Source organism: Hyperoodon ampullatus (genome assembly GCF_949752795.1).
Source record: "Hyperoodon ampullatus genome assembly, chromosome: 17".
Lineage (NCBI taxonomy): Eukaryota > Metazoa > Chordata > Mammalia > Artiodactyla > Ziphiidae > Hyperoodon > Hyperoodon ampullatus.
The window spans coordinates 6,992,186-7,018,524 of NC_136930.1; the positions used below are offsets into that span (position 1 = coordinate 6,992,186).

The 26,339-nt window shown below is 42.4% G+C and overlaps 2 protein-coding genes across 3 annotated transcripts in view; one reads left to right on the forward strand and one right to left on the reverse strand.

Moving 5' to 3' along the window:
• Positions 1 to 26,339, reverse strand: part of CA8 (carbonic anhydrase 8) — a gene marked incomplete at both ends in the record, with an annotated part of 66,362 nt that overhangs the window by 15,821 nt on the left and 24,202 nt on the right. Inside the window, one exon of one of the 2 annotated variants that reach the window (XM_079722798.1) lies at positions 3,098 to 3,193. The exons of the other annotated variant lie outside the window; for it this stretch is intronic. Coding sequence (XP_079578924.1) covers positions 3,098 to 3,193 — 96 coding nt within the window. The remainder of the gene's footprint in view (positions 1 to 3,097; positions 3,194 to 26,339) is intronic. 2 annotated transcript variants of the gene reach the window in all.
• LOC307065722 (developmental pluripotency-associated protein 2-like) lies at positions 5,889 to 6,824 on the forward strand (the record flags this gene model as incomplete). The annotated part of the gene is made up of 1 exon (XM_079722631.1): positions 5,889 to 6,824. One exon carries the CDS (start codon positions 5,889 to 5,891, stop codon positions 6,822 to 6,824), a length of 936 nt encoding a protein of 311 aa, XP_079578757.1.

Genomic DNA, 26,339 nt, shown 5'->3' on the forward strand with positions numbered 1-26,339 from the left:
CTTCCACTGCAGGGGGCATGGGTTCGATCCCTGCTCGGGGAACTAAGATCCCACATGCCGCGGGGCACGGCCAGAAAAAAAGAAAATTGCTAGAATTCTCCGCTCCTCTCCCTGGATGGAGAACAGCCCACGGTCCGTTGTCCTGTACCACCTGTGATGTCCAATCTCAAGTGGGTCTCCCACAAGGACTGTCAAGTCTATTGTCCTTCCCCTCCTGAGCTATCTCAAAACCCAATCCCACACCCATATTTCCTCTGCTCTATAAATAATTTTGCTTTGCATGTCTCAGAGATAATACAGGTCATCAGGCATAAACTCCCCCTAAATTCCTGGCTTTTTTCACCTAAACATGTGGGCCGTTTGTGCCCACCCTTTCCTCCTGGCCCTCTATTTCGGAGAAGGGGTGGGACCCGTCCTGTCCAGGGTCAGTCCATCCCATGCCTAAGCTCTCATCCCATGCCTTTCCACCTCCTCTGAGGCTTTTCTACATCAATTATCCCCTTTCTTGCTGGTAGTTTTAAACAACATCTGCACTAGCCCTTTTTGCTCAGAATGAAAACACAGGCCCATCTCGGGTCTCAATGTGAAACAATCTGAACCTTGCTGAGCACGTGACCACCAGTTATCACGCCGTCTGTCTTTGAGTCAAGCTTCCTGAAGGGAAGTCTATCCTCACCGCCTGGACTTCCTCCCTCCGCTTCTCCCAGCCTCTGACCTAAGCACAAGACCCCCGCATGCGGTCCTTTCCTCTCTGCCTCGGCTGACACTCCCATCAGCGCTTCTTTCCTCCGTGAATGTTTGCTCTATAGTTTCTGGGACTCTGTTCTCTCCCGAGAAAGGCATTTTCACGTAGATAACCTGGATTTTCCCTCCTACGGAAAGTTAGGGCCAGAGTACAAGCTCCCAAGCTTTGCCTGCCTCCAGTAACGAGCTGGTTCCAGGGAATGGCGATGTTTGGTCCCAAGAGACTCGGCTTCCAATCTAGTGCACTATTACTGCATGTCAGGTGTTCTACACTGAGAAGCAGTAAGTGAAAACATCAGCGATCATACTGAATTCCATTCACAAGTATGTATTGAGTACCGTCTCCAAAGATGAAACTAACATGTTCCCTCCGCTCCTACAGATGACTATTTGGTTATCTGTGTTCTTATTTTTATTTTATTCTTATTTTTTTTAATAATGAGACATTGCCTTCTACTTCTACTGCCTCATGCTGCCAAATCTGGATGCTCTGTTAACTTTCTCAGCTTACAAAAGATGGACTTTAACAGTTATTATTTTCAATATACTAAAGAATATCAAAATATATTTGTAGTATAATTTAAAACACTTTTCCATCAACATTTTGTGATTCCATTCTCCTTATACAATGCAGATATAAAACAGAAGGAATATAGGGCCCTGCCTGTGAAAAAGGCATGAAATAAATAGTGAGAAGAAGATTTATTTTAAAATGTAAGGATTTGTTTTAAATTCCATGACATGCGTTATACTTTAAAAACATGGATTTCGGGCTTCCCTGGTGGCGCCGTGGTTCAGAGTCTGCCTGCCGCTGCAGGGGACGTGGGTTTGTGCCCCGGTCCAGGAGGATCCCACGTGCCGCGGAGCAGCTGGGCCCGTGAGCCATGGCCGCTGAGCCTGCGCGTCCGGAGCCTGTGCTCCGCAACGGGAAAGGCCACAACAGTGAGAGGCCCGCATGCCACCAAAAAAAAAAAAAAAAAAAACGCAAAACATGGATTTCAAAAGGCTAAATAAAACTGGAAGGCTACTTGTAAACATCAATAAAGAAATATCTTAGAGGTATTTATAACAGGAAATTGTTGGAATTAATACTATTGAAATATATGCCACCCCCAAAAAAAAGAGGTTTCAAAAGGCCCCTTCCTCAGCTCTCTTTGGAAAATTAAGTTATTAAGGACCACTAGGTTATCCAAAGGCAGCCTGGAACCACACAGAGTGGACAATGGTTTCTGGTCCTGACTGGTGACATCAAATCCCTGTGTGACTATAAACAATGACTTGGCCTCTTTTGCCCTTGGTTTCTCTTCTATAAGAGGTGGAAGGGGGAAGCCTCCAATTTCCAGGGTCTCCTTCACCTCTAAATCTTTTATTACATCAAGTAATGACATCAAGACAAAGTTTAAAAGATTCACCTTAGGAACTAAATTAAAATTTTACCTTTGAAAGCATATGGTCTGCTTCTGTACATTTCATTAAATGTATATAATATTCTTTCCCCACCAAAGAGCTCAAATCTAAACTTTACATTGACTATATCCACCAAGGTCTTTGCCGCTCTCATTTTATCAGTGTTTTCTACAAGGCACTTCAAATCATCCTAGAGTGAAAATTATTAATAACAAATAGCTAAAGGAATCTACTACATGATTATAGTATTGATTTCTCTTAGATTTTGCAGGAAGGCGAGGTCCAAACATATTTTCTGAAATTCTTTTTCAATAATAAAATGAACTCTGCCTTCAGGAGACATTTTCTAACTCCTTTCTCCAAAGACCCTGAATGACACTCTGAAGAAACTTTCTAATAAGCCAATGAACTGAACCATTTTCTACCAGTGAACATGGCTGCTCATCCTTGACCCAGAGAGATCAAGTTTTCTATTTTTTTTTTAAGAAGATGTTGGGGGTAGGAGTTTATTAATTAATTTATTTATTTTTACTGTGTTGGGTCTTCATTTCTGTGCAAGGGCTTTCTCTAGTTGTGGCAAGCGGGGGCCAGTCTTCAACGCGGTGCACGGGCCTCTCACTTTCGTGGCTTCTCTTGCTGCGGAGCACAAGCTCCAGACGCACAGGCTCAGTAGTTGTGGCTCACGGGCCTAATTGCTCCGTGGCATGTGGGATCTTCCCGGACCAGGGCTCAAACCTGTGTACCCTGCATCGGCAGGCGGACTCAACCACTGCGCCACCAGGGAAGCCCCCAAGTTTTCCATTTTTAAAGTATCAGTGCTCTCTGTATAGGTGTTTAATGTCACCTCTAAGTAGTAAAAATGAGAGAGAACAAAAAACCTTTTGCAAAATGAATTAGAAATAAGCATCTCTGAACAATATAGCAATCATAGCAGGAGACCATTTACCTGAACAAACAAGGCAATGATGGCGATTCCATGGGGCTTCCCCACAGCCTCATCAATACTGCCAAACAAGGTGGAGTTCCAGTGTATCAGGTGGAGCTGGGTGAGCAACAACAGACAGGTAACCTCGTTACTAAGTGTACTTCCACTCAGGAAAACAAAGACGTATCAACTGCTCCTTGACCGTATCTGTATGGTGTCATACGCAACGAAAGTATCACAAATAGATGACTGGTTTAATACTGGTTCTCTGTGTGAATTCCTCCCTTCTCATTTCTGAACAGAAGCAGTGCTGAATGCCATTCAGGTTCTGCTTTTGTCCTAATCAGGAGCACATCTAAGAAGACTTGCAGATTTCACACTGATTTAGCTGCCTTTCCTTAGACGCCATCCCCTCTGGCTCTCAATAAAACAGCACTCCAGTCTGGGCACAAACACCAGAACTCATTCAAAGGATTACCACCTACATACTCAAGTATTGTGTCACCCAGTATTTCCATCAAGGATAATACAAAACCAGTCTCCAATTCTGTAAATTCTTTCCACTCTCTAAGAATACGCAGACAGATAGCATCCTATAAAAAGCACTGCATCTTTTTAAAGCATGGTAAAATAATGGATGCTGATGTAGAACTCTAAACAAAAGCCATTTCCTGTCCTGGAGATAAAATTTTACCTGTGAAGGAATGACGAACAATACTGCAGAGGATTCTCTCGCTACTAGCCCCATAAAGCTCTGTAGTCTTCAGGTTTATCTAGAAGGTGCACTTGCCCCTACAGTGCTGATAAAACACTTGCAAGAAGCCAGATTCAATTCCCTGGTTAAAATCAAATGGCCGCTGAGGTTCTCAGTAGAACAGTAGCAAGGTAAACCTTCCGCCTAGAATACTAATCTTCATCACTTTAGCTTTTAATCAAGTTACCATTACTTGCTGCCTGAAAACACTGACCCATCTAAAAATTAGTTTTAATCCAAAAAGACATACTAAAATTCAATCACCATGTCATTTTAGCATCCATATTAAAATATTAAGGAAAATTATCATGAGGATTGCCATTAACTTTGAAGTTTCTCCTGCTAAATTTGTCCAACTAGAATTCAAGATTATAAAGCTGACCACTAGGGGGAAGTAATGAGGTCCTCTGCCTATAATAGAAACGGTCACCCAGGACAGGTCAGGCTATGAAAAGCCCACATGAACTTGGATTGTCCAGTAAATGTAACTGTCAAGGCACTGCCTTTAAGAAAGCGATGTTCTATATAACCTTTCAGTTAGCAATGAAAGACAGACCAATTTAATCTTTCCTTTTCTGGCTGCAACAATAGCTTTGGAGCCCCAGTGGTACAGATAAGTGTACAGTGGTACAGATAAGAATTGATTGCCTTAATTAAATCAACAAAAAAAGCCCAAGGTTGAAATCTATTTTTATTCCACAAATTTCAAAGTTCAAATCGACATTTTTCTTCCTTCTCATAGCGACAGTATGGAGCTTTTTTTTTTTTTCTGAAACAAAACAAACCAAAAAAAGTACGTTTTGGGGTTTTGTTTTGTTTTGTTTTTTTTGCCACTCCTCCATAATTCAGCAACATCATCACTCACACCTGTTCCTCAAAAACTACTTCACATGTTTTTGTGTTTAAAAAATTGAGGGTCTCCACTCCTTAAGTGTGTGCTGTACATGACAATCTCATTTTAAAGAGTATAGTATGGGGGAATTCCCTGGCAGTCCAGTGGTTAGGACTCAGTGCTTTCACTGCTGGGGCCCGGGTTCAATCCCTGGTCAGGAAACTAAGATCCACAAGCCTCGCAGCACACCACCGCACCCCCCCAAAAAAAAGAGTACAGTATGGAATACCTGATGGTGGAGAAATATGGCCAACACCACCTGAGCCAGGTGACCAAGGCCAACATCAGCAGTCATCAGACATGTTGATATAGGCACCCTGGACATGATGTGATGAAAATGACATTTTTCCTCCCAATAACCCATAACCCCAGTATAACCCAGAGGGAAACATCAGACAAATCTCAAGAGAGGGACATTCTACAAAATACCTGACCACTATTTCTCAAAACTGTCAAGGTCGTCAAAGAACAAAGAAAGCCTGAGACAAGGTCACAGCCAAGAGGAGTCTAGGGAAACATGAGAACTAAATGTAAAGTGGTGTCCGAGGTGAGATCTTGGAACAGAAAAAGGACATTAGGTGAAAATGAAGGAAACTGAGAAAAATACTTAGTGTATTGAGATTGGTCCACTAATTATAACCAATGTACCATACTAATGTAAGATGTTAATAACAGGGGAAACGGGGTGTAGGTCAGGTGGGAATTTTCTGTACTATATTCATAATTTTCCTGTAAATCTAAAACTGTTCTTAAAATATACAGTCTATTAAAGAAAAAAAAGAAAGAAAGAAAAGAAAAATTAAGGGACATCCTGGCACTTCCACTAACTCAAGCTAAAAAGGATAACAGAAGATCGCTATGACCTTTGTGTGACCAGTACAATAACACAGAACAAAAATAGCAGGAGAATCTCTACCACCGTTGTCTGCTCTACCATCTGGGTCTTATAGTCAGTTGATACTCCATTAAGGAGCAAAAGAGATTCTTCCCTCACAGTCCACAAGGAACCCAAACTTCAGAAACAAAGCTCCAGCCTGGTATTTACTGAGAAACGCCCCACTCTTGGAGGTGCTTTCTCTCATTAAGACCAAACAAGAGGTTAAGAGGATTAAATTGCAGATGTCCTTAACATTGCCGGCTCTGCCTTTCTCTGAGAGTTTCTTGGAATGGCACACCCGAATTATGAGAAGAATTTCTTTGAAGAGGCCTTAGGTGAAGAAAATATGGTTCTTACATTGCTTCCAGTTAATGAGGAAATTGTTGAAGACCATCAAACCAAACCAAGTGTTTCTTCAACTTCAGAAGTCAAAGTGGAGTCACTGAGTCCAGATGATCAAGTTCATCCTCCTCAGACAGATGCACAGGTCAAAGCTTGCCCAAAATCTAGTCGTAGTAAACCAATTTATCCCTTGCCAACCATACTGCCTCCAATTAACAACGTGAGTCGGGACACTTTGCGGAAATGGTGCCAACAACTTAATTTGAGTACCGATGGTCAGAAAATAGAGGTTTATCTGAGACTCCAGAAACATGCTTATCCTGAAAAAGATCAGTATATTCCTGAATCATCATGGGAGGCCAGATTGCAGTCATGTCCAGGGAAACACAAGACGGTGACCAAGAGAGCAGGTGTTCAGAAAAGGAAGATGAGTGAGAATGAGGAAAGGACTAACATGGTTGAAGTGATAACTTCAGCTCAGGCAGCCATGTTGGCAGCATGGTCAAGAATTGCTGCAAGAGCTGTTCAACCTAAGGCTATAAATTCACGTCCCCTGCCTACCTCTGTTGAGTCCTTTCTGCCGCAAGCTTCCGCTGTCCGGTGGTGTGTGGTCCATGGCAGACCACTCTCGGCAGACACAGAAGGTTGGGTTCGCCTGCAGTTCCATGCAGGTCAGACCTGGGTGCCTAACACTCCCAGGAGGATGATCTCTCTCTTCAAGTTACCTGCCTGCACTTTCCCATCCCCAGACCTAGAAGATAATATGTTATGTCCTGAATGTGCTAAGAGGAATAAGAAAATTATGAAAAGATTAATTGCAATGGGGAAGAGGAAGAAACCTGGTTTGGACATACCAACATCATTGCTTTTAGATGGGCCATGACTTAATACAAAATAAATGGTTAGCAGAGGGGAAGGGGTGGGGTGTGGGTGAAATGTGTGAAGGGGGATAAATGTATGGTAATGATGGTAACTAGACTTATATCAGTTTTGTAGTGTACACAAATATCAAATTACTATGTTGTACACCCGTAACATAACATTATATACCAATTTTACCTCAATATAAAAAATGTTTGTTAGAATACACCAGTGGAAAAAAAAAAAAAAAAAGACCAAACAAAACATCATCAGAAATCCCCTTTCCAAGCCACTAGAGGATGGTTAATTCAAGGACCAGGCAAATTTCCAACACATTCTGGAAACCAGCTGTAACCGGTAGTAGTCACATAGGTGAGCAGTCCACACCCATCGCACACTCTACATTTTTGCTGCCTCTCGGCTTTAGCTCACTCTGTGCTCCCTGAGCCCTGCCTCACTCCACCCATATTAGTTGGCTGCCATAACAAAGTGCCACAGACTAGGTGGCTTAAACCACAGAAGTGTATTTTCTGAAAGTTCTGGAGGCGTGAAGTCCGAGATCAAGGTGTGGGCAGGGTTGGTTTCTCCCGAAGCCTCTCTCCTTGGCTTGCGGACGCCCACCGTCTCCCTTGACCTCACATGGTCTTTCCTCTGTGCATGTCTATGTCCAAATTTCCTCTTCTTATAAGGACACCAGTCATACTGGACAAGGCCCCCCCCTAATGACCTCATTTTCACCTAATAACCTCTGTAAAGATCCTGTCCCCAAACACAGTCACATTCTGCTGTATTAGGAGCTAAGACTTCAAGATATGAATTGGTTGGTGGGGGGGAGGGGCAGGGGGGAAAAATTCAGCCCCTAACACCGTCTATCTCCCCCTTTCCTTTCTCCCCAGCTTAATGAAGTTTTTTCAGGTCTGAGAAGCCTGAATTATTCACATCACCTCCCCATCTCCCTCAGCCCCATCTTTATTCCTATCATCTTATATTTTGCCTTATATTAGTGTTGGTTCTGTTTCATAGAGCAAAGCCATAGAGACAGGAAAATCATCAGTGCCTGTGAAGAACTGAGTACTTTGGGGGTAACCAGAGGGCACCTAAGACCAGCAGTGACAGGAGAGATGGGGCTGGAAAGTTAGAGGGGTTCGGATGGCACAGAGGTTTAAATTTTATCATAACTGTGCTTTGGGAAACACTAAAGCAATATATTATTGCAGTGAATATTATTATTACTTATGCTGCTTAGAATCAATCAGAATCCCCCTTCAAAGGTTCTTCTGGGGCTTCCCTGGTGGCGCAGTGGTTGAGAATCTGCCTGCCAATGCAGGGGACACGGGTTCGAGCCCTGGTCTGGGAAGATCCCACATGCCGCGGAGCAACTAGCCCCATGAACCACAATTACTGAGCCTGCGCATCTGGAGCCTGTGCTCTGCAACAAGAGAGGCTGTGATAGTGAGAGGCCCGCGCACCGCGATGAGGAGTGGCCCCCGCTTGCCGCAACTAGAGAAAGCCCTCGCGCAGAAACGAAGAGCCAACACAGCCATAAATAAATAAATAAATAACTTTAAAAAAAAAAAAGGTTCTTCTGACAGAACGGGGATGGATGGAAGTATTTGGCATGGGAGGTGGGAAGGTAAGCTAGGTGGCTACCACGAAAGTTCCAACAGAAGATTATGATACGGGTGTGTGATGATTAACTTTGTGTGTCAACATGTCTAGGCTATGGTGCCCAGTTGTTTGGTCAAACATCAGTCTAGATGTTGCTTTGAAGGTATTTTTTAGCTGTGATAACATTTAAATCAGTCGACTGAGCAAAGCAGATTACCCTCCATTATGTGGGTGGGCCTCATCCAACCAGCTGAAGGAGAAGGAATTCTACCTCTGGAGTGAAAAAAATCCTACCTGCATTTCCAGCCTCTGGCCTGCCCTGCATACTTCAGATTTGCCAGTTCCTTAAAATAAATCTTAACTCTCCTCTCTCTGTCTCAGAATATACATATACCGTTTCTCCTGAGAACTCTAATACAGGTTGTACAAACAAACAAAAACTGTGTGACGAGAAAAAAAATGTGGAGATGAATGGAGGCTTAAATCTGAACAAGATTAGAAGCAACAGGAATAAAGACAAAGGGCTGTAACAATTAATGTGACAGTGTTTGCAATTTGTTCTACTAAGACTAGACATGGCTCCTCTGGCAAAGGGTCGGGGACAAAATGATCTACTGACGCTCAAAAAGAACATATTAGAACGTCTGCTTACATTTATTTTTATCCAATGTCTTTTCATTTCAATTTTCCTATGCTACACAAAATAGATTATATATTATATATATAATATACAAAATAGATTATATATTATATATATAATATACATATCAGTACATCTATAATACATATTAGTGCATGAACTAATTTAGTAATAAATATGCACATACTGAGGACATGTGCTCTGAAATTTGTCTGGGGACAAGTGGATCTGAACGGAAAGGCATTTGATACTAAGGATATGGTTTAGATAATGATGACGCAGCCCATGGAGTCCAAGGGAGGCTTAGCAGAGGTCCAAGCAGACAGTTATCTGCTGAGGGCACCTGGAAGACTCATTTCCAAGTCTAACAGTGCAGACACGCTCCGGGGCGGGGCAGGTCTACGGCAGAGGGCAGAACGGCACAGGGCAACCCTGCACTTGTGCGACTCTAGTGCTAACTTCTTAGAGGCAGCAGCTCTCATAAAAGACTTCTGAGCTGGGAGTCACCAGCCTTAGATGCTTGTTTCAGCTCTGTGAACTTCACAAGCCACCACCTCTTGGAGCATGTCTCCCTATGCCGTAAGGAGAGCTACGTCTTAGAGCTCGGCTTCTTCACACCTCCTCTGTCCTCCCGTTGGGCTCTCTTTACCCCCATATTCCTATCACATGTCGCCCTCCTTAGCTTTAGTTATACGTAACCCACAAAGGCAGAGAAGCGGGGTGATGCCGTGGAGGACGGCAAGCAGCTTTCCAGCTTGCAGTGCAGCCCAAGGTCATCAACACTGCTCGTTTCTAAGGAGGACAAGGGTTGGAGGATGTGCTGACGCCGTCCGCTGCCTCGACGCAGAGGGCCCCCCCTGCTCTGCCAGCTCACTCCTCCGATGACACAGGCAGGACTTGGCCTCACGAAGGTCTCTGTAGCCTAGACCTTCTTTGCCTGTAAACACACGGGACAGCAGGTGGCAGAGGGGTTGCCTCTTGCAGTTTGAACCCAAACTCCTGCCAAGCTTGCCAACAACAGCAGCCGAACAACAGATGATTCTTCCTCAGCGGAAACGAGGGGCAGTTCCCCACCCCCCTCAGGGACTCTTCCTCGAGAAGCAAAATGTTCTGTCTTTCTCCCAAACTGGGATATCAGAGCAGGAAGCCCACAGTTAAAGCTGAGTCTTTCCTCACCTCTTACCGTTCCTCCTCCACCCCGCCCACCAAGGCCTCCGTGCATGTGGCCTTGTGTGTCAACAATGTACGTTACTACAAAGCCATAAAAGAGCAAAGACCCATTATTACTCTGTCAGCCATCATGACCCTCATTCCTCTCTATTAAAAAAAATCTGACCCTAGGATAACAACGGTAAAGCACCCTTTTACAGTTTTAGAGAAAATCTTTGCTCTTTGGCTGAAGGGCTCACAAATTCCAATTTCCGGCCATTGATTACGCCGCTATGCCATTAGTACCTGCGAAACGTTCATCTTAATGTACTTAACTCACAGCGATAGATAAATGTGTCCAAAGTTATGAAACTGTGACAAGCCGTAGCCTTATAATCATTTATTTGTCACCGAGAAAAAATAAGTTTGAATGGTTTGTAGCAGCCTAACAGAAAGCTATCGTCAAGATAAATGAGGTTTATTATTAACATAAATAACACAACAGCATTAGAGTACAAAAGAATGAATCATGAGGAATGGAAAAAGCAGTAAAAACTGAAAAGGTAATTATGACTCACACGTTTCTCTCCCCAGCCCTGTACTCACACAGGTTCTGTGTCTTCTATCTTCAAATGCTTAATGGACATTTCCTTTCAAGTGGCTTCGAGCCACTTCAAGCTGAGTATTTCCAGAACTGACATCCATTCCCTTCAAAGGCACCGTCTCACTGTTTTCTTCCTGGAGCCCCCAACCCCCCGGAGACCCCCACCCCTTTATCTCCAACTCACCAAGGCTTTGCTGACCCCTAATCATTTGCATTTCAAAGCTCAACCAATCTCCCTCTAACACTGCTCTCACCTTATTTCTCTGTTCAAAATCTCTAACTTCTTTTATTGCCTGCCCATACAGGGCTTAAGTTTCTCCAACCCCATCCTTCCCCATCCTAACTATCCCCAAATACTCAAATCAGGTGGGACCCCTGACTCCTCACAACACCCTTCCCATTCTGTTTCTGTTCCACTCACTTGGAATGCTGTTCCCCCCGTCTTGCCACTTACCCAAATTCTACCCATCCTCCGAGGCCTCGACAGGCATCTGATAGACAGATAGATTGGAGCTGGAGATAGAGATAACATGAAATGACAGATACGAAGGGAAAGGGATAACAGGTCTCCGTCCTAAATCACTAACCAAAAGTAGGATGAGTCCAGTTTTAGGTGTTGAAAGTTACATCAATACAGTCAAACTGGGTCCCATCAGTCAGAGATGCAGAACCAGAACTGCCTGGAGAAGCAGGGGCTCGAGGTGCAGACTGCAGACATCCCTAGACACCCAGAGAGACGGCCTTATAAGGTCAGGTCACCCAGGGATCAAGTCACAGAAGAGACCAACGGAAGGGTAAGAACTGAGCTTTGGGTAAGGGTGAGGTGAAGGAAAGGGGACTATCAAATACGCAGGAGGAAACCCAGACAATTCCAAAGTCCTGTTAGGACCAACGAGAAAAGACTTTCTGGAAGAAAGTGTGGTTAGCAGGGTCAAGGCTCTGCCACAACAAAGAGACAATAGCTACAAAAAAAAAAGAAAAGAAAGAAAACGAGGACAGAAAGAGACTTTGGATTGATGTCTTTAAGTTTATGGAGAAGACGGCTGCAATACAATGAAAGGATCAGAGGCAGAGTGTAAAGACCTCAGGATGAACAAGTGAAGCAGGGCCAGCTCAGCCTAGAGGTGGGCAGTGAGGATCAGAAAACCAATCGGAAGGCAGCTGTAGGGAGGGCTAAGGGATTTGTTTTTTAAATAAGAAGAATCAGTTTGCCTGAGTTTAAGAAAAATTCACCTTTCACTTGAAGTATTCTTTTTTTTTAATTGAAGTATAGTTGATTTACAACGTTAATTTCTACTGTACAGCAAAACTGATTCAGTTATACACATATATATACATTCTTTTTCATATTCTTTTCCATTATGGTTTATCACAGGATATTGAATACAGTTCCCTGTGCTCTACAGTAGGACCGTGTTGTTTATCCATCCTATATACAATAGTTTGCATCCGCTAATCCCAAACTCCCACTGGATCCCTCTCCACCTCCCCTTTGGCAACCACAGGTCTGTTCTCTCTGTGAGTCTGTTTCTGTTTCGTGAATAAGTTCATTTGTGTCATCTTTTAGATTCCACATGTGTCACCTTTAACTTGTAACATTCTTTTAATCTACCCTTTTAATGGGCAAAAGTAAAACCTGAAAGAATCACAGGCTGCTATAAACGTTGAAAAATCAGAAGTATTCGATGCACCTATGACAACAGATGTAACTGAACCTGAAAACCATTTTTCTGAAAACTACAGTCATCAAGACCCTTCCTCTGAGCTAGGCCACAATTCAACACAGAGTCACAGAAGAAAAGGAGTCGCCAAGAGCACGTCCTGGTTTTTGTGCCGACTTGACTTAACTGCTTTCCTTGGTCCCAAAGAGTCAACCGTGAGAGTTGTAGCAGATCTCCCGCTAGATTTTGAGTTTCCGGAGCCGAGTTTCTCACCCGTGCCCTATCACACCCAAAATATCCATTCTCAGCGCACTGGGAAAGAGCTACAAAATTAGAAAAGGAAAAAGAAAGGTTCATGTCTCGACTACACTTATGATACTGAGGGTTGAAAGAAGATGTTAAGTATTGGCATTTTTAAAAAGACAAGAAGACTGGAAGTGAAATGTCTGAGTAACAAAATGGGAGCTTTGAAAAACTGAAAAACAGCAGAGAAAGCACCCCTCTCTCCATATCCACTCCTAATTGTACGGAGCAGCCATCCATCTGCAGATAAATTGAGATTTAGTGTATATTATTTTCAGGTGCTGTGGCATTTAAGATGTCATCGTCAATATATTATGCCGCTATTATTCAGAAAAGGACATTCAACGTGTAGACATAGAATAGTGACAAAGCGCTGTAAAGCAAGGAATGGAAAATAAATTATTTGAAACTCTACCTCTAACTGTCGCCTACTTGTTACATTTGCCTAAACTTAATTATGTACTTTCTGGTATCGGAAAAAGAGAAATAGGAGGCTGTGTTGGAGCATTTCAGGGCAACTTCATCTATTAACAGATTAATATCAAAAGCTACTTATATGTTCTTAGGGTTCAGAATCCTCAATTTGAAAAGGCACTAGTAAATCAACTATACTTCAATTTTTTTATTTTAAAAAAAGAAAAGGTACTAGTTTCATGTAATTTATGAAAACACTTTTTCCAAAGCAGAATGATTTCCTCTTTGAATGCTAATTTCCTTTTGTTTACTTCGATTTTGCTGCCTTCTTAGAAGCAGGACATCACAGTGTGGTTAGGGTTCTTTTCCCAAAAAACAAAGCTGCCTTTAGGAAGTTCACTATGGAAGGTTGGAAGAGGCTCATTGGAGCGAATCGAAGAAAAAATACATCATTTTGAAATATTTAATATTTAATGAAAGATCAGAAGCAGTTAAAACTGATTCATTGACATTGGTTTCTTGGTTTGCCAAGAAATATCCTCTGTCTTATTTGTGGGTTATGGCTGCAATTAAGTCACTATAACTTAAATCCTCTATATTTCATGTGTCATTCTATAAAATAAAGAAGGTAAAGAGACTGTCAAAGGGTCTTGGTGTTATAGAGTGTAAGTCATCTAGAGACTGCATCTGTTATTCGATCCCCCTCTGCCCCCCAAATGAGAACCACATTTGACAACAGAGCTCTAAAATAATCAAGGCATTCATCAAAACATTTACTGAGCACCGATAACATCTAGGGTTTTAGTGTGCACTGCTTTCAACACTGGAAATACAAAGACCTCCAATAGTTTTATAAAAGAATCCAGGGCGTGCATAAATAAAAACATGAAATTGATAGTTCAACAGAAGAAAAAGATGAGCACAAAGGGTCTGCGTGCCCTGTAAATGACAGAGGATGCTCTGAGTATGTGTATTTATTTAACGAGCACTGGTACTACCTGCTCTGCCAGGCGCTGTGCCTAAAAAACATCACCTCGCTCAGCCCTCACTATCATCTTTACGATGGTAGATGCCATGACTGCCGCCAACCCTGCATCTTTTTTTTAATATATAAATTTATTTTATTTTTATTTATTTTTGGCTGCATTGGGTCTTTGTTGCTGCATGCAGGCTTTCTCTAGTTGTGGCGAGCAGGGGCTACTCTTCGTTGTGGTGCACAGGCTTCTCATTGCGGTGGCTTCTCTTGTTGCGGAGCACGGGCTCTAGACACACAGGCTTCAGTAGTTGTGGCACGCGGGCTCAGTCGTTGTGGCTCGCGGGTTTAGTTGCTCCGCAGCATGTGGGATCTTCCCAGACCAGGGCTCGAACCTGTGTCCCCTGCACTGGCTGGTGGATGCTTAACCACTGCGCCACCAGGGAAACCCCAGTCCCGCATCTTAATGAGAAGGGAACGGAGGCACAGAGGGGGAAGTAGCCAGCCCAGGGTTGCACAGCTGACAAGGGATAGAGCCAGACCTGGTCCCAGGTGGCTTGGCTCCATCGCCTCTAGGCCGGTTCTCTCCTCCAAAGAGGGAGGGTAGAAGACTGATCAGGTTAGAACCCTCAGCGTGATTGTTCACAGAACACGTGGAGGGACGACAAACAACGTCCTCTGTAGAGACAAGAAAAACCAGGGAAGAGGAACGGAGAATGTACGACCCAAGAAACGGCTAGAATCCAGCCAGGCTGTGCCCAAGGCCAAGAGCACACGCAGTGTGAATGAATGCTCTTTTCTCACTACAAGCTCCTGGGAAAATTATCTGAGCCCCCGGGGTCTCAGCTGTAAAAGGGAGATCAGACCACCTAACGTGTAAAAAGTTCCTGGTAAATAGCAAGTAAGCGCTGGCTAGAGCCAATTACGGTCAAGAGAAGCAGGAGGTGCCATGGGAAGGTGGGCAGGGTTGTATTTAAACAGCTCGATCTCTGAAAACGAAGGTGTGCTCATCTACCTTCTGTCTGGTTATTTTCTCATTATGATGCCTGAACTCGCTGTTTATTTTCTTTCTTTTTTTTTTAACATCTTTATTGGAGTATAATTGCTTTACAATGGTGTGTTCATTGCTGCTGTATAACAAAGTGAATCAGCTATACATGTACATATATCCCCACATCCCCTCCCCCTTGCGTCTCCCTCCCACCCTCCCTATCCTACCCTTCTAGGTTTATTTTCTTAAGGTTTAACGATAATTAATAATGTTTCCGTTATAGAAAGCCAGATCACGAAAGTCAGTCAGCCGTTCAAAGGCCTCCAGGAAGTAGGCTGATAAATGGGGGAAATGTGGGATGGGGCGGGAGGGAGGGGCTGTGAAACAGGGGAATCGGTGCCCTGCCCGCGGTGCTTAAACTCCCAAATTTAAAGAGCACAGTACCGGGCTTCCCTGGTGGCGCAGTGGTTGAGAGTCCGCCTGCCGATGCAGGGGACGCGGGTTCGTGCCCTGGTCCGGGAAGATCCCACATGCCGGGGAGCGGCTGGGCCCGTGAGCCATGGCCGCTGAGCCTGCGCGTCTGGAGCCTGTGCTCCGCAACAGGAGAGGACACAACACTGAGAGGCCCGCGTACCGCAAAAAAATAAATAAATAAAAGCACAGTGCCAACGGGATCCAGCCGTAAATCCAGCCCCAAAGGCGACCGGTTTGCAGCCCCTCGGGAACATCGTTAATATCCCAACAGCAAGGTCTCCTGCCTGGAAGTGAAAATAAAACCATCGGAAAGGGAACTGTCTCTGCTTCCTGCCAGGACATCCTGCCATCCTCCCCTCCTTCCTCCCAAGGCAACGCTTGAGTCAACACCTGCCTCTGCTCTGTTCTTCCCTGTCCCCGCCAGGGGCCTTGCTCCATCAGGTCTGCGGCCAGACGCCTCCCTCTCTAATTAGCTCCTTGTCATCATCATTTAAATATGTGCAGATTTTTCTCATCTTTAAAAAACACTTCCCTGACCTCAAACCCTTCCTACTACCCTTCACAGCAGACTTCTTCAAACACTTCTCTATGCTCCCCATGGACCCTTCCTCCCTGCCCATTTCCTCCACGATCCACTGAAATCCATCTATCATCCTATCACTGTAGTGAAACTGCTCTCGCCAAGTTCACCAGAACCTTCTTCTAACTCACATCTCTGGCTTGGGCTGACTTGACGGCTCTACAGCATCTGAGACCCGCCTGTTCTCGAACCGCCCCTCCCCGTGCGTGCCTTGCACCACACTCTGTGGGTTTCCACCTCCTCGATACCAGTTTCATCTCAGGCTTCTCTACTGGTTTCCTTCCCCTGACACCCCCCGAGGGGTGGTGCCATTGGGGCTCCATCCTCTCACCTCTTCTCTTCTCATTAAGCATATTCTTGCTGGGTGACCCCATGTCTTCAGTTGTCACCTAGATGCCCATGATTCCAAAGTCAACATCTTTAACCAAATCTCTGTCCCGAGTCTAGATCCCTCTACTAAACTGCCTTCTGAAATATTTTATAGTTAGCATTTCAAAATTGAAGTCCCTCCACCATCCCCCAGACCTCTGTCTCCCTCTTTGTCCCCAGCTCTGTTAATGGACCCAAGCCAAAAACCTCTTCTGTTCTCTTCTTCCCTTACAAAGAGCCAAGAACTATGTCCTGCAACTTCTACAACTAAGAAATATAGCCACGTGAATGTGATGAAAAAATTTTTTAATATTTCTTTATTAGAGAACTTTGAGAGCTTGTTCTAATATCACTGCTCAAAGTGCTTGACCCTCGCTAGAGCATTAATTTAGAGGTGTGTTCAGAACAGAACCAGACCAAGGAGTTGAAAAGGCATTAGTGAAAGCTAGTGTTCACACTAAAATATAAGAGCGACAACCAGGCAAAGAACATTCTACTAATTCTCAGAAATCTACAAAATTGAAGAAATGATAGGCAACTTTAACAGAAAAGAAATTTTGTAAGTGTATTTATAGAAATTCATATGTAAAGTGGATTCATACAAAGAGTTTTACAAAATCAAAAAGAAAGAAGAAAGAACTATGTGCTGACATTTTCTACCTCCTTACCATCTCCCAAATCCATGCACTCGGCTTCCTCCCACGAGCAATTCCTTACTTTAGATATCCACAATCTATTGCTAGAATTATGGCCCAGGTCTCTTAACTAGCCTCCATGCCTCCAGGATTGGCTTTTCAAATTCATTGAAGACTCCACCTTGCAGTTATTCCACCTGGGAAAGTTCATCAGAGGCTTCTCCCTGTCCATAGGGCACAGTCCTCGCAATGCACTAAAAGAATACGTCTTTCTATAACCTTTGAAAGTGTGGCAAATTTGGCTTATTATGTATTAACTGTTTCAGGTGAGTTGGTGATAAAAATTATAGTAATAACCTCTTTTTAGTAGTAAGAACACATAGAAAGCAATCTTAATTGTATTTAAAATTCAGAACTATTTCATTTCTCTGTGAAATACCACTGTCGATTTTCACCCTCCAACTTTATTATATACCTAGTACATTGGCTAACAACTTAATTTTCAGAAACAATACTTTTTTAATCCAATTACAATATTCAAAAGATTACGATTTATAATAAAAATGCGTTGATCTGAAAATGTTGAAGAAAATCCATTTTAATCCTCACTGTACCTGGAAAGGTACTTGTCTGTGAACAAAGCATACTCAGAGGCTTTCACTTTTTGAATGGCAATTATCTAGAGCAAAAATGAGGACCATTTTATTAGAAATATGAGAAGGCACATATTGTAGAGGGAAAACAATGGTAGTTGGTCTGGGTCTCAGCCATTTCCAGTGTAACCTTGGGCAACTTATTTAATGCCTCTTGACCTGATTATTCACCTGAAAAACAGATATAACATCTATCTCTTAGGGATGTTGTAATGATTAAATAAGATATGGCATGTGCCTGGCACACGGATGGCCTTCAAAAGTGTTAACACTGTCCCCACAACTCCCTGAGAACTGCAGTAAAATGAATCTTGCATTAACTCCGTGGCTATGAGAAAATGCAAGGGACAGAAAACTTTCCAACAGTATAAACATCTTGCATCTTCGAATTATTGTGAGAAGAGTGAACTTTGACAGGCTACACAACTAGATGAGAACACAGGAAGGCTGCCCTAATCTTATGGACAAAAAGTTCTGTAAAGATTGACATCTATGCTTCTTCCCACAAAGTGCTTCCTTATTTATATAAGTTTTGTTATTAACTTTAAAATCATAATGAATTAATCCAACTCACTTGTTGCTCAAGACGGTTGCACAAAGAACCATTCTTTAGCAAACTCACCATAAACCACGTCACTTCTCAGTGCTAATTAAAGGGGATCGTGCTTCCCAGAGCTTTGTGTAAAACTTTCCTGCCAACACATGAGCAGGGCTCTAGGGAACCAAGTATGAATCAAATTATTTTAAAGGACATTCTAGAAAATTGGATTTTGACTTATTACTGACCTAAAACACAGAGTCCAAGTTTCTTTTCAATGCTGTGATAAGGTTAAGTATCAATTTCCTTGACTGATGTAGAACTTGTACCAAAACAGCTCAGGTCAAAAAAGGTCAGCTAGGAACAGGAAAGACATCAGTGGGTGTGCACCAGAAAAGCACAATTCAGATAGGAAACTTCACCTACATTTACATGGCAATACACTGTGATTCTGTACAGCTCATTCTGACATAGGGGGAAAAGCATTTCTAAAACAAGATGATTACGTATTGCACATAATCCAAAATGTATAATCAGCAATGCTGAAGTGCTTCAGATGCTCAGAGGGCAGATATGGGAACACCAATTAGGAAATGAGGACTTCGCTTATGCTCGATCTTGCCTACCCCTGGGCCTGCCTCTCCAGGACTTGGGGGAGTCTCTGTTTTACAACACTCCTGATTCCCCTGGTCCATGTAGTCACTGTTGTCTAACCAGTACATACGCTCCACTGCTCAAAGCCTTTATCATCCTGGCCATCCAAAACTGTCCTCCAAAACCCTATGCAAATTCAAATAATAGAAACAAAATCATTGTTTTCTAGAAGTTTTAATTACTGATAGCATACGTGTTTTAGAGAAATGAAGTATATTAAAGAACAAAACTCTATTTTCATGAGTATATACTCATTGAGATGGGTCCCTTAGAAAAGCAAGAGCCTTTCTTGATCTAAAGCAACATAGCTGGACTCCCCTGGTGGTGCAGTGGTTAAGAATCTGCCTGCCAATGCAGGGGACACGGGTTTGAGCCCTGGTCCAGGAAGACTCCACAGGCCATGAAGCAACTAAGCCCGTGCGCCACAACTACTGAGCCTGCGCTCTAGAGCCCACGAGCCACAACTACTGAAGCCCGCGTGTCACAACTACTGAAGCCTGTGCACCTAGAACCAAGAGAAGCCACCACAGTGAGAAGCCCGCGCACCACAATGAAGAGTAGCCCCCGTTCACCGCAACTAGAGAAAGCCCACGCACAGCAACAAAGACCCAACACAGCCAAAAATAAATACAATTAAATCTTAAAATAAATAAATAAACAAATAAAGCAACATAACTCGGAAGATAATTTTGCATCTAAAATTATTACAGAGGTATACAGTTGTTTTATTATCTTTGCTTTTATATAACATAGTACTAGATATTTTTTAATGAATTTGCTATTAAGCCTTTAAGAGGAATAAAAGTTCAATAAAAATGTGTTTCTCTGGGAAAATGGGAAAGCTTTATAAATGAACACTTCATAGCCCATTTTCAATAAGGCATTGTGATGGAGATACATGTAAGCACATAAGGACTAGCGACATTGTATCAACGCGGACATTCAATTCATAATGTCAGCCCTACTGAAAACATATGGGTATAAAAATGTAAATTAAAACGAGAAAAATATAATCACTATAGAAAATAGTTATTGAGCACTTACTAATTTAGCTACCCTGAAACTAAAAAGCCTGGTAAATTTTCAAAATAATTCCAGAAGAGTTATCTTGTAGAGCAAAAAGCCACTTTTTCAGGTAGGCATCTAACTGGTTTAACTGGATGTTCCTTCTCTCAGGAGACACAGCTGACTTCCCCTCAACATCCTTTCTTCCAGGCAAACAGAAACCCAACTGCATTTACACAGCAGCAGGTCAAGTGCTAGTGGGAAGGTTGGACCCCTCCCCAGCCCCATGGGGTGAATCTTGACCAAGCCAAGACCATTCCAGCCTCGTCTTTTCCCTTGAAATGACTGTTTCAGGAACCTGTGTGCACAGAAGTTCTGGCCAAAGATATGTGAGGGAATTCCGCTTGAGGGTGGAGGTGAGGAAGACTTCTGGGAAAACGTTTGCTAGTTCCTAAAAAGAGATTCAAAAACTGGTAAGAGCGTGGATTACTACAGCCACTTTGGTGAACTACTTGACAGAGTCCGCTAGAACTGAACTCTGACCGTCCTGTAACCCCAGATACACTCCTAAGTATATGTTCACCAAAAGGCTAGAATATTCACAGAAACTCCATTCTAACAGATCAGATCTGAATGCAATCCAAACATCTATCAACATTTGAAAAAATATACTATAGAAAATTCACATAATGAAATACCATACATGAGAACAAGTAAACAAAAAGTACACACTGCAATGCCCATGAATCTCTAAACATAATGGTGAATAAAAAAAGAGCTGGACACAAAATAACCCATACTGTATGACTCAATTTATATAAAATCCCAAAACAGGTAAAACTTATCTATGGTGTCAGAAGTCAAGATCATGGGTAAACCTGGAGGGGCCATGAAGGGAGAGTGGTTACTTTGTTTATTAATCTGAATACTGGTTTCATAGGTTTGTGAAAATGCAACAAATTGTACACTTGTGATTTGGTTACTTTTCTGTCTATATGTTATTTAGCTATAAAATTTTTACTTTAATTAATAGAGATGGTATGAAAAACACAACTGATAAGAAAATTGATAAATTAGCCTTCATCCAAATCAAAAACTTTGGGACATCAAGCAACACCATTAAGAAAGTGAAAAGGCAACCCACAGAATGAGAAAAAATATTTGCAAACCATATGTCTGAAAAGTACTTGTATCAAGAATAGATAAGGAGCTCATACAATTCAATAATAAGACAACCCAATTTTTCAAATGAGCAAAGCATTTGAATAGAAAGATATATGAATCATCAATAAGCACATAAAAAGATGTGCAATATGATTAACATTAGGGAAATGCACATCAAAACCACAATGAGCTACCACTTCAAACTCACTAGAATCGCTACAGTCACTGATGATGTGACATTTGAATAGAGACCCAAAGGTGCTGAAGAAGCAGCCATGTGGCTACCGGGGGGGAGAACATTCTAGACACAGAGATGGCGAGGCCGAAGTCCCTCAGCGAGGACTTTCTGTCTTACTTACATCCCCAGCACCTGGTATTATGCCTCGAACTTCCCGATCTCTGCTTTCACCCACTTGTTTATATTTAAGGCCCCCTACATGCCAGGAACTGAAAGAAGTCAAACCAAACTTCCAAACATGAAAATTCCTACAATTTATCTTTCAGCTGAATTATATACAAATCTCAAGCAATCTCCAATTCAGCATGACTAAGCTGACCTTGACATCTTCCCCCCAATTCCCTCTCCCTCTTGGCATCCCCAAGTCATTTAACAATAGCCAATGCTCCCAAGCCTCCCAGTCAAAATCTCCATTCATTTCTGACACGCATAATACAATGTACCAGCTCACTGAATATTATTCCCCCCAAAAATTATAGTAGCTGGTCAGCCCACTTTTGCACCTACTATCTTTCCCAAGCCACCAAAAAAGAAGGTCAGAGAGAGAAAGGCAGAATCACCTCCATTCTCTCTAATCTTTGTCCCCACCGGACTCACTATTTATTCAATAAGAGATGCCACCTAAATGGTTCTGACATTAGACTCAAACAACTAAGGATAATTCTTCCTACAAAGAGGGCTCAAACTTAACTAGAATCAAGGAGCAAAAAGTCTAGTTCTCCAGAGGCTTTTCACTCACCCGGATCAGTAATGCCAATAAGACAAATTCTAATCATCCAAAGTAAAGTTCCACCAACTTCAAAATAAAGTCTCCATTAAAATTGAGATGGATGTAAATGTGAATATCCAGGTAATCTTAAGCACCTTCAGTTGCTGCTTTCCTATCAATATCTTTTTTTATTTCTGCCACTTTCTTTAATTTTTAAAATACAGAAACTTATGCGAGCCATCAGGTGCACTGACAGGTCATGGACATCTATGTTGAAAAAAAACACCACGTGAAGGGTGTGACAGAGGAAGAGAGAGACTCTGGAACAAGCAACTGACCACATCAACGTGTAGCAATTCCAAGGAGCACAGACATCAAGAAAAAGTCCCTCGAAAAACACCAAAATGGAGAGGTTCTGCTGGGTGTTGCCCAGGAAACCCAGGCAGAAATACGTATTACCCTGTAAAGATCAATAAATTCAGACCATTAGACTAAAGAGAGGGAATGGAGATTACAAAGCTGAAAATGTTTTCCCTTGAGAACACAAATCACCTCCAATTAACAACAAGTAAAAACTAAAATCTAGTCATCTTTACTTTAACTCACTCTTCCTCTGTGTGGAGAAATATTAGCTCTAATTAAGACTCAAATGATATAAGGCTTAGTATAGCTTCAAACAGTTTCCTCTTCACCTACAATGAAGGGCTTTTTTTCAATTTTTCAAAGAACTGTGACCCCAACTACTATTATTCTTTACCTAATTTGAAAGTGTGCTGGGAGGAAAAGCACTGTAGGTAGTAATAGGATAAAATGGCACCTGTTAAAATAGTATCATTTATTAATCCAAATTAATTAGCTTCTCCCCAGCATGGTCCCTCACTGTCTGACTCTCTCTTTTTCCTATTAATTGTGCCATCACTATTTCAATTACTCGCGTTCCACTTCTCAGCATCACATTGGTCTTTTCTAATCACTCATCAAGCCCTATCCCCATGTCTTCTCCTACATCTTTATATCCACCTCTTCTCTTTCCATCCGTGTCATTCTTATCCAGCAAACTCCTACCCAGCCATCAAAGCCCAGCTCCAATATCCACCCCTTCCCACAGTTTTTCCTCTGAGCCCAGGAGAAATCCATTATTCCATGATGTATGTCCTCCTTTATATTTCATCCCTTAAAGCTATTTTCATATATAACAGCCATTTTTAATAGGGAATGGGAACTTCTTCTAGACCTAGATTATTTCTTATTTACTGCCCTATATCAGCACCAACCACAGCAGCAAACACATAGGAGTTGCTTCCTACGGATGTTGTGAATTGTTTCCATTGTCATGTAACCTTTCGATTGTTATCATTTCATACGTTTCTATCTTAATTCTGCCTCTTCCAACCAGACAACAGAATCATTAAAAACAAATGCTGTCTAGGAAAACATAGGCAGAACACTCTGACAAAAGTCGCAGCAATGTCTTTTTTGAAAAGGTAGCAGGCATCACTACAGCCTTTATCCCACTAAGACCCAAGCCACTGACGAAACACACGAAACACAGTCGAGCTCTAGATCAGTTAGAAAACAGCAAGATTGGGAACCCAGTTAAAGCATGTCAGGGCTGCTAAGATAATTAGGAACAATGCCCACTGATAAAAATCTGTAATATTTGTTCTCCATCACAAGGTGAATAAGTGATATTTGTGTTTTAAAATTATTGTAAAATATTTCCAGAGCCGTACAACCCAAATTTGGAACAGGATTAATGATGTCAGCCCTGGACCTGGGTCACAAGTCTTGAAAAGAGAAACATCCATAAACTGCCCTCAGTTATATCTTGGGTTTAAACAACAGCTGAGATGGTGAACCGGGCAAAAACCCACCCAAGTGAATCAGAAAGAAAAAAAAATTAAATCCTACACATGCTTCAAAATCCTGGCTCACTCCAAGCCCCAGCTCCTTCTAGAAAGTGGAAAACTGTGCGACTATGTTAGGTACAGTGGAGCTGCAGGCAGAAAGGGATGTGGTCCCAGGTGGTTAAAAGGGACAAACCTGCAGTAAAAGGAAACAGGACCTCCTTCACTGATGCCCAGATGCGGTTGGTCTCATGCTACTGTCCAGTGCCATAGAACTTTAAAGGGTGCTTGGGAGAATTCTGAAGAGTTAGTCTTATTAACAGGAAATACCTCTTCTCTGTTCCTTGTTCCCATAAAGAGGGATTTTTCCCTAAAGAAAGTTAGCCTTCCTCTCCACTCCTTCAACCAACTCCACCCTCCTCTCTATTCCTCTTTTGAAATTTGAGCTAGGCTTGGAGAGCTGGCTAATAAACCCAACCTGGAACCTCTCACCGCCCCCCACCTCCTCACCTCCCTTCCTTCCCTCCTATCTCGCCTCCCTCCACCCACTGCCTGTAACTGAGCAGGTTGACTCCCTCATACTAAGCTATGTCTCCAGTGTCCTTAATCCATAATAAAGGTGATGCTTTGTTCTCCATTATCTGAGGACTCTAACAATGTCTACTTCCTATTTGCTCAGAGCTCAGGCTGGGGAGAAGCAATCTCTTTATGGGATCTCCCCGGAGAACTCACCAATTTATAGACCCACCAAGGAATATGCATGGGAACTACATGAACTCTGAAGCCAAATAAATTGGTTTCCATTGAATAAACTCTCTCATCCAGAGCGCTAAGTGATTCATTGAGCCAGGTTTAGAGAATGCACCTGCCCTAGGGTGCCCAAGTGAAAACATTAATTCAGGGGTCCCCGACCCCCAGGCCACGGACCGGTACCGGTCCATGGCCTGTTAGGAACCGGGCCGCACAGCAGGAGGTGAGCAGCGGGCGAGTGAGTGAAGCTTCATCTGTATTTACAGCCGCTCCCCATCGCTCGCGTTACCGCCTGAGCTCCGCCTCCTGTCAGCATTATGGTGAGCTGTATAATTATTTCATTAAATAGTACAGTGTAATAATCATAGAAATAAAGTGCACAATAAATGTAATGCCCTTGAATCATCCTGAAACCATCCCCCCGCCCCGCCACCATCATCCGTGGAAAAATTGTCTTCCACGAAACCTGTCCCTGGTGCCGAAAAGGTTGGGGACCACTGCATGAATTGATTAAAAAAAAAAAAAGTCCATCTTTCATTTATCAGGTCTTATCATTACAAATGTCTTTCTTTTATACTTAATGTTTATAGTCAACAGTTTAAAATCTGGATTTCTTTGTTTCTACTCATTTCAAGGCTTCTTAAAAAAATACAAAACAATTGTACTGTCCCATGTTACAACATTTGCATCCAACACTAATTATGCCCTTAAAATGCTTTTAGGAAACACTTTAATACCAGATTTTGTAATTAATAACACTATTTTCCACCACTATATTCAGTGCACGGTGCTTCCAACGGTATACCATTAACTTTTACAGCCTCTCCCTAAGTTTCACAAGGGTGGGAACAATTGTATTATCCTTATGCACCAATAAAGGAATTGAGGTTAAACAACCACACAGAAGTCCAACAGCAAACACCATGGTGAATTGGAGTCAGAGTGTAGCCCTCCCTGACTGATAATCTATGCCACCAGAGCAGGCTGCCTCCTAGGGGACCATGGCACCAAAAAGTCCAGTTTCCCATAGGCTTCATGCTACTTTGCTCTAGGATTCCATAGTGAGTTTTTGTTGTGTGTAGCCTTAAGAAGCTGAAAGGAAAAATGTATTCAAGCACAGCAAAGCAGTGGCCAGGGCAAAATTATCTTACTAATAACTTCACTGTGCCATTTTAACCTATCATTCTTAAATCCAAAACGAAAAAGAAAAATGAAAAACAGCCAGAAAAACATATGCAGTTTTTATACTGGTTAAGATCTTATGAAGTTAAAAATCTCTTAACATCCTTCTATTCAATTGGAAGTTTAATCACACTGTTTACACAGGAAATGTTTACTTGATTTTCACTACAAAATAAGCTGATAACATAAATTTTACTGCATATGCACGCATAGCAATCATAAAGAGATGTGTCAGGAAAAATGACCAGGAAATGACATACTGACTAGACTTGTAGAAGATAATGTATTCAGGGGAGTGGGGCTTTCAAAAAAAAACACAACAACTTTTTTCTCCATTCATAGTGTCTGCATTTCTTACCTGTATGAACAAAAAACGCTTTTGGTTTCCCCCTCACG